This window comes from Cynara cardunculus, assembly GCF_001531365.2.
Source record: "Cynara cardunculus var. scolymus isolate 2C chromosome LG 1, CcrdV1, whole genome shotgun sequence".
Lineage (NCBI taxonomy): Eukaryota > Viridiplantae > Streptophyta > Magnoliopsida > Asterales > Asteraceae > Cynara > Cynara cardunculus.
Window position 1 is genome coordinate 24960647 of NC_037528.1, and position 9691 is coordinate 24970337.

Sequence of the window (9691 nt, forward strand, 5' to 3'; positions counted from 1 at the left end):
AACCCTTAAGCTTGGTCTGAGCCAAAAAAGCCCAATTTTTTTTTGCACATCGATAACGAGCTTGGAGGCTCAGGACTAAGACTTTTTAGATTGAAAGCCTAAATCGGGCCTGACATAGTTGAGCCTTTTTTTTTTTTACTTACTGATAACGAGGTTGAAAAGGCCTAAGCCTAGATCCATACCTAGAAAACCCATGCTTTGTACATGTTCAAATCCATCAAGTTTTATGTCAAATACATATAAACCTATATACGACAAAACGTCTAAAAATAAAATTTATAATCTTTTTTGTCTCGTGATATTTTTCACAATTAACTCAATTTTAAAAAGACCTAGAATTAGATATATTGATTTTTCCTCAATAACCAAATACTTTTGTATATAAATACTCGATACTTGATTCCATGACTATTTTTCACATTTAAATTGGTATTCTAACCATTTCTTTATCGGATTTATCAAAATGTCATTAGTTTCATAATATTCAGGTCCGCAATATTACCTAAAAGATAAAAAATTCAAATTCAACCAGTTTTCTGTCGTAATTACAGACCTGGCCGTTGCAATTGCGGATCTGATAATATTACGGACCCTACCATCACCATTGCAAACCGTATCTTCAAGAATGAAAAGCACAACCCAAAAAGTAAATGGTCTACACACCAACTTAAATGTGGGAAATGATTTAAAGACCGACTTAAATATTAAAAAATGTTTATTTAAATCAATTTCCCAAAAAGAATAATATCGTTAAGATTGGCCGTCACCTTGTCACATTTCACTTCGCTCCAAAATGGCCAAAAACCGAACCAACAGGACAAACTCCGTCAAGATACCCTTTTTCTTGGATATAGAACACTTACAAATACAATAGCACACACCCGAAAAGTGAAAACGCAGACAAATGGCCAGCTCAATTCTCCTTTCTAATTCCTTCTCTAGCATTTCCCAGTTTCCCGGACGTCCCAAGTTCATCTTCTGCAATCCCAAACTCAATCGTACCGTAACACCCATTAACAGTTATTCTAATATAGGTTTTTTGAAGGACACCCAATTACTGCCTTCAAACTGTTTGAGGAAAAGCCGCAGGGTATTTGTTGTCGGAGAATCCGATACGAGTGTTTCCAAGGATGTTCTGGTGGGGGAGGATTCAGCAAATTTCGACTTAGCGAAGCAAAAAATTACTTCTTGGATTTACTTCACTGGGGTTTTGGGGGTTGTGCTTTTCATTCTTGATGTTGCTTGGCTTGACAATTCTACTGGATTTGGTAAAGTTTTCATCGATTCTGTTTCGAGCGTTTCTGACAGCCCCGAGGTTAGTTTTCGTATCTTTATTTTTGTTGAACTGATACACGATCGAGTTTAGATATTATACCTGTTGGTGTATGAATTTCTTATACAAGCAAATTTGACAGTTTTTAGGCCTCCACATCTAGTTAATTGAAATCGGATAAAGAATTTCATTGAATTTGTGCGTATTAATGATAAATGGTTGACATGTGATAGCTGTTGATTGAAATCCAAACCCAGTTTGGAATTGAATAATGCAACTTATTTAAGTCACATATGAGATACAGTACAAACTCTTTTAATCTGGTGTCTTAGCTATCTTATTGCCTGAGATTGTCTTCTAAAGATAATGCACAATGATTAAGTTTGAAATTTGTAGAATCTTTGGGCATTCACAGAAACATGGTAGGGCAATCAACTGTTATGCTTTAGGTGTTGCTTTCTCCAAGGGATCTTAGTGTCTACATATGATCCAATGTCTTCAAACAGTTCGCTTGCAAGATTTTTGTTTGTGGGGGTAATAATCCGGAAGTCGTATGCTCCTGTTGCTTAGAAAGCTGCACATCCTTTTAGCCTCTTCCGTGCAATCCCATATGCATAACCTTCTTAATCTGTGACTGGGTTTTCTAGAGGACCTTATGCCCTTCTGCCTCAACTCAAAGTTCACTCGGCAATTATACTTGCTGTTAAGTGGACACTGCCACTCGGGTCAATTTGCTATATTATTTACATGGGTGCCTTTGATGTATCTTTTACATACATGATGGGTTATATTTAGTGTTCTCAATAATATGTTTGCATTTGTGCTCGTGGAAATTGTTTGATAGCCTCTAGAAGACTTCATGTTTAGCCTCCCAAGTCTCCTTCAAATTTCAACATGTTGTACTAGGCTTTTGAGAAGAGGGCATTTAGAGGAAAAACAATGGTGTTTACAACCAACAGACCCCTACTTCTGGACATCTCATGTCTCTTAGGCTTCTCATGAACAGCCATAAGGCTCTTGTGGGTACCAATATGTTGTTTTTCATTTTTAAGTTGTGACTTGTCCTAGCAGTTGACCATGTGAATGGTATGGTCTCATTTCATATCCCATCTGGTTTCCTTTTTTGGTGAATTATTTGATAAAGGAACTTCACTGCTGTAAGATTTCTAATAGAAAGGCTGATCCTGAATTTACCTCGACTGTACCCTGCACAGTTACAAGAAAGATAATAAAAACCAAACCAACAAGCGCGGTATATACCATCTGGAAGTGGGTCAAGGGGGTGGGTGGGATGTAGATAGACTTGACCTCTCCCCTAAAGAGTAGAGCGAATGCTTACAAGAAAGATAATGTTGGCATAAATATGCACCTCTACATTCAACTTTTCTTAATAAAAACATAAATAACGCTGCAAGTTGCAAGTTGCAAGTTGCTATAGCACTAGGGTTGATGGCATTACTTAGGATGGCAAGACAAAATGCATTAGGTTTTGTTCTAACTTCTTTTTTAAGGACAACATTAGGTTAGGACATATACAATCCTTACAGTCAATAGTAAAGTTCCCTTTTGTGTACTTGTCTCTCTGAGTCACTTAGAAGTTAGAATTTAGGATTTTTAATATACCAATTGAGATTGGTCCATGTGAAGAATCTAGGAAGGATCTCCACTGTAAAAATTGCTAATGCTTGATTATAAAGTATATACCATCTCCTGCCAATTATATGTCTAACGTCTAATAATTGTAGGCAATCTATTCATATTTTTAGTTTAAACTTCCATTATGCACATTAGAGTGCTAAGCTATCATAGGTCCAATACTGATTTAAAGATTCGTGGTTGAATGTTGTTCATTTGTTTACCTTGGTTTTTTACGTGTCCTAAGACTTCTTTTGACTTCGGCTCACAGGTTGCAATGTTCCTGCTTACGCTTATTTTTGCCGTTGTACATAGTGGCTTGGCTAGTCTTAGAGACCCAGGCGAAAAACTGATTGGAGAGCGTGCTTTTCGCGTGTTATTTGCTGGAACGTCTCTTCCGCTGGCCGTTAGTACAATTGTGAGCTCTCATTGTTATAGATAGGCTCTGCTTTATAAATAAGGGCACCACACTAGTTCACTTGATAAATTTCACCCCTTTTTTGTATGCTCTTCTGTGTTATGGAGTGCAAGAATCAACTAAAATGGTGCTAATACCAGCACTTATAAGTAGTTGAATCCTGCCTTCATGGCCTTTATCATATGTCATCAAGCATTTCTTGTAATCACGTCAATTACACCAATTCAGGTATGATTAAACTATTTTCTGAATCCCATGTATAAATACTTCATCCTTTGGAAAAGAAATGCAACATGACTTTACACATAGTTTAATAGAAGTGTTTGATTATTAGTTAAATAACTAAAATGCCTCTCAGTAAGGACAAAATAGAGGAATTTTGTTGTAGATCAGCATCAATGTAACCTATGTTTTATAATGATTACTAACAGGCAACAAAATATTTTGATTGAAACGTACTCAAGGGAAATGTTGCATTTATTTTGTAACAACCAAAAAGGAAAATTGTTGCATTTATATTTAGATGGAAGGAGTGAAATTTAAAGCATTACATTTCCATAGCTATAAGCAATCTGAAGGTACTTATGCTTTACGGAATTCTGAAATTTCAACTCATTTTAGGATTATGTCATTAGCCTGAAAGTTGGTTGATTGCGGTTGTCATGTGTTATTTATCATCAATGTTTTCCACGTGACTGTTTTAATGTGTTAATGACATTGAAGAGTTGTGATTTAGGTGTATTTCATCAACCATAGATATGATGGTGCTCAGTTATGGCAGCTACAGAATGTTCCGGTGTTGCATCATCTACTGTGGGTCACTAATTTCGTTTCCTTCTTCTTTCTCTATCCATCAACCTTTAATTTGTTAGAGGTAGCAGCTGTCGATAAGCCTAAGATGCACCTCTGGGAAAGTGGAATCATGAGAATCACCAGGCATCCACAGGTACTTGTTACTTCAAAATGTTCTATAGCCAAATATTTTATTGATGTGTGTGTTGGAGTCCCAAATCAGCTAGACACGGACCATCATATCTGTAATATGTAGGATCCTCCCCTTTTTATAAGGGCTCTTTTAGATAGAGATTCATAGGGGTTCCACATATCCTAATTCCTAACATGGTATCAGAGCCGGTGTCTACTACATGTAAGGAGTTGACACACTCGTCAAAGGGGTTTCACATATCCTAACATGGTATCAGAGATGGGGTCTACTGTCTCCTACATCTAGGGACTCGACACACTCTTTCACCTCCGTTCTAGAGGCAGGGAGACCTATGGGAGCCATACACCGGGACGTGCCACCTCTTCATGGTCCCCTTGTTGTGCAAAATCTTGAGTACTTACGCACAATCTACTTGCAATCTTGAGTTTTAAGTAATATGCATTAATAAACAGTACTTTACACATAAAAAGTGGTTTTTAAGAGTTTTTGTCAAATGCTTTATAATATAGTATATATATATATATATATACATACATACAGCAACCTCCAAACTCTCTATAAGGGCTTTTTTAGAGAGAGATTCAGAAGGGGTTCCACATATATCCTAACCATGTATTTTTGTGTCAACGTTTCAGTTGGTTGGACAGGTGATGTGGTGTGTGGCTCACACAATCTGGATTGGTAACTCTGTAGCCGTAGCAGCATCAGTTGGGCTAATCGGGCACCATCTGTTTGGTGCTTGGAATGGAGATAGGAGGTTGGCGATTAGATACGGTGAAGCCTTTGAGGTTGTAAAGAGTCGAACAAGCATCCTTCCGTTTGCAGCCATCCTTGACGGTCGTCAAAAATTGCCGAAAGATTATTACAAGGAGTTCATAAGGTTACCATATCTAACCATTACTGGATTAACTCTAGGAGCCTACTTTGCTCATCCACTGATGCAGGCTGCTAGTTTCAGGCTTCATTGGTAGTTTAGACTTCAGATCTTTGTACCCAACACTGAATACCTATTTTGAGGTGAAATATAAGATGGTCAACACGTATACTAATAGTGACATCAGTTTGTTAGCTTCTTTATAATCAACATGTTCATAGGAAAATCATTTGTTACAGAGCTGGAATAACACCTTGAGAGCATCAATATTTCCCTTAAAACTTGAAAAGTCACCTTGATTGAAGCTAAATTTGTAGTAAGAAATTTGAGGAAGGGTGCATGCTTTACCATGTTGTAAAGTGTGCTTGTTAACTTGTGATAACATAGTGCATAAATTAGTAGTACAAAGTGCACTAAAAGTTGTTTTTAGGACTTTGTGCATCAAAAGGTTGTACCTCATGCATTTAAAGTTGTTTTTAAGACTTTTTTCAAATTTGATTTATAAGGTATTATAGATATATATTATAAGCTTAAGGATGCTAGAAAGTTAACAATGTTGTTATGCTTCCCTCCAAGCTTTGGATTAAATTGAAATGCTGGAAATTAAAAAGTTATTTGACTATATGAGTCATGTTTCTCCTCTAAATTTAGAGTAAATAGTTAAGTTTTTTAATAGAGCTTAATCATTAGTTTCAATACAAATGATCATCAATCATCAATATATATATATATATATATATATATATATATATATATTGCAAAGTTAAAAGGTGGATCAGTGAGAGACCTCCATTACTATTTATCTAATATTTCTTAATTTTGATTTTTTTAAAGGTTTGCTTTCGTGAGAAGATTGAAAATTAATGTTGTTTAGGTTATCCCCGTTGATGACAAGATGAAAAATGAAGATGTGTATATGAATGGTTGATTGGTGATCATAAAAATTATGAAATGGTATTTGGGTAAATTGCTAAAACCCAAGTTTAATGATAAAGTTTATTTTATATTAGTTTTTCTTTTCATTTATTTTAAAATGATTTCCACCCAAAATTTATGACTTGGCAAAATGAGAAACCAAGGATTATGACTAGGTAAAATGAAGCTTAAGTATTCCTCAAATCTTGAAATATGATTGATTTTGAGTTATACCACATTGATAAAAAAAATTAAAAAAAGTGTTGGAAGCTGTAGTTGTGTAAATATATTAAAAAGTTAAGAAAGCTAGAAAGTTAACAATGTTGGCCGGCTATATATATTACACTTGGCTCCAAATTTAGAATTAAAGTGAAATATTGAAAACAAAAAGATTGATTTGACTATATGAGTTATGTTGTCCTCCAACATTTGAAAAGTTACCTTTTTATATAAAACTTAATCATTAGGTTCAATATAAATCTATATATATATATATATATATACATTAAAAGTGAAACCAAGAATGATATGATTTGGAAGCATGAGATTTTTATATTACTCAAATTTTGAAAGAAGATTGACTTTCATAATCTCATACATTAGTGGAAAAATGATAGTTTGGAAAAAGATAATAGATATATAAAAAAGTGATGGAAGATATGAAATTTATAAAATTTTATTGCAAAATACAGTTAAAATATCATGCAAAACACGAAGTTGAAAATAAATTATTGTGCAAAACACAGTTAAAATATCAAGCAAACACAAAATTGAAAACGAATTATTCATTTAAGAAAATATCAATCGTCTTGAAATAAGGTTGAGTTTCAACATTCCCATTGGAGGAGAGATGATGGTTTGCAATAATATGATGGATATATAAATGAGTGATGAATGCTTTGAAATCTATAAACATAGTTGGAATGAAAACCAACCAAATAGTAAAATTATAGTGCAAAACATATAATTAAAGTATCATGCAAAACATATTTGGAAACAAATTAAAATATAGAAGTAAAAACCACAATATTGATGTTACACCCAAATAATTGAGTAATATTAATTCCTTAATTTGTGGTTGAATTTTGTTTATCCACATTGATGAAGAGATAAAAAATTGACAATTAATATGTATATAAAAAGAGATTGAGATGCTTTTGTGACAACTCATATGGTTGACTCCCTTTAATTGATTCTCTAACTCATATTATTGGTTCATTTTAACTGACTCTTTGAAGTCATGGAGTTGGTTTATTTTGGTCAACCCTCTTAAAAAGTTAGTCCATACAAAAATTAATTTATATATACCATTAATATATCAATATATCTCAATATCAAATATCATCAATATAATATAATAAGAACTAAGGTGATTATATGGTATTGTGAGATTTGAGTATTAATAATTATTTTATTGGTATTGAATTTGGTTATCTAAATTGGTGAGAATATGATAAAGTGGAACCATGCGAGTGCATGGGTTTGGTTTTTTGGCCCACACTCTAAACGAAATATTTTAATTATTCTACTTTGCATTTTCATTATAAGTAAATTAGCGGATCACATTTCATCTTAATTTTGTTACATGATTTTAAAGAAACAAATTTTGTCACCACGTACGGTGCCAATTAAAGGAATAATCAAGAGAGAATGAGGTGGCATCATGAGAATTTAGTATTGAGGTGTTGGTGAATTATGGTTGAGTTTGAGATATTCAATATTTGTGAGATATTGAAATATTGGAATAAGAAGATATGTATAATAAATAATGATGGGATTTATTGTGTCAACTAATGAGGCTTTGACTCATAAGGTTATCTTATTTGGATAACCCTATTTTTTACAAAATAAATCTTATTATATAAAATCAATCAATATCGTTGTATATAAAAGGAAGGAAAACCTTGTGATATTGAGGTGACATCATGAGAATCGAGTATTCTCAAATACTGAATTATGGTTGAGTTTTAGTTATCTCACATTGGTGAGAGGTTGAAATATTTAAACAAATTGTGTTGTATAAGAAAGATGGATATGATGCATTTGTGTCAATTCATGAGGGTTTGACTCATAGGATTGTCTTATCTTGGATGACATTTTTTGAAATCTATAACAATGTTTGTAATCAAAACCAACCAAATGCTAAAAAAATATAAATTATAATGCAAAATTAAACACTACCAAAAAACCCACTTTTCCCGGCGGCCAAATCCGCCGGAAAAAGGAATTTCCGGCGGATTTGGCCGCTTCCGGCGGATTTGGCCGCCGGAAAAAGGGGCGCCGGTGATTTTTTTTCCGGCGGATTTTCCACGTTTCCGGCGGAATTTCTCGCCGGAAATCCGCCGGAAACTTGTCTCACCGGAAATATTTTTGGAAAAGAAAATAATATTTTAAAAAAGAATTAATTTTTTTTAAATACCGGCGGATGAATAATATATATATATTAAATATTTTCTTTAAAAAATTAATATTTAAAAAAAGAATTATTTTTAAAAAAAATACTGGCGGATAAATCCACCGGAATAATATATATTAAATATTTTCTTTAAAGAATTAATATTTTAAAAATAATAATTATTTTTTTAAAAAATACCGGCGGATTTGGTCCGCCAGAAATATATATATATATATATATATATATAATAATATTTTAGATTTATTTTAAAATTAATATTTAAAACCTGTATTTAAAAACTGCAAATCTGTACAATATTAAAACTGAAAATAAAAAGGTGAAATCGAACTTAATATCATCCATTAAAGTGAAACTACAATTATTTCAACCAAACAAAAACTAAATTGTTATAAACAAAACTAAATTGTTTAAAGGCAAAAGACAATATTCATTATGGTGGCGGGGGGAAATGTTGAGATTGACTGAGCTGTGTAAACAAAGCAGCCATATCTTGAAGTCGTCTATCCTGTTCCTCCTCCCTCTGTCGTCGTCGCTCCTCCGCCGCCCGCCATCGCTCTTCCTCCACCAAACGTCGCTCCTCCTCCGCCGCCCGCTGTCGCTCCTCCGCCGCCCGCCATCGCTCCTCCTCCGCCAAACGTCGCTCCTCCTCCGCCGCCCGCTGTAGCTCCTCCGCCGCCGCCCGCTGTCGCTCCTCCGCCGCCCGCCATCGCTCCTCCTCCGCCAAACGTCGCTCCTCCTCCGCCATCCGTTGGCGCTGACTTTGTTTCTGTAAGTCTCTAAGTTAGGTCTTTAAGGTTTGAATTTCCTATAAAATAAATAAAACGTTATAATRTTTAATATGAATTATAAGCTAAGTCGATAAACATCATCAAAAGAAAARAGACACATACGTGCTTATCTGAAGACAATGAACCAACTTCCGGAAAGTCCCCGGTCAAGACACAATTGGGATCTTGGTTGTATCCAAACCCAAATAAACGGCCTTTCTTGCTTCCCCCAACCGCTTGMTCCCACAACTCTTTATCAACTAATGGATAGGTTGAGGGATCATCGCCGTATCTTTGGCTGATACCAGTTGAATACTCATCCTATATATAGTTTAAAAAATATTGCAAGTCAATTTTGACAGCATAACGGCTGTAAATGGGACGTTTCCAAAACAATTATAACGTTTGCCCAACAAATGGCAACCCAAACTAAAACATGATATATAT

The 9691-nt window shown here is 34.4% G+C and overlaps 1 protein-coding gene across 1 annotated transcript; it reads left to right on the forward strand.

The window, feature by feature from the left end:
* Positions 1 to 840: 840 nt before the first annotated feature.
* Positions 841 to 5422, forward strand: LOC112513118 (15-cis-zeta-carotene isomerase, chloroplastic). The gene is made up of 4 exons (XM_025119269.1): positions 841 to 1315; positions 3180 to 3326; positions 4063 to 4272; positions 4908 to 5422. Exons 1-4 carry the CDS (start codon positions 905 to 907, stop codon positions 5241 to 5243), a joined length of 1104 nt encoding a protein of 367 aa, XP_024975037.1. The 5' UTR covers positions 841 to 904; the 3' UTR covers positions 5244 to 5422.
* Positions 5423 to 9691: the final 4269 nt, after the last annotated feature.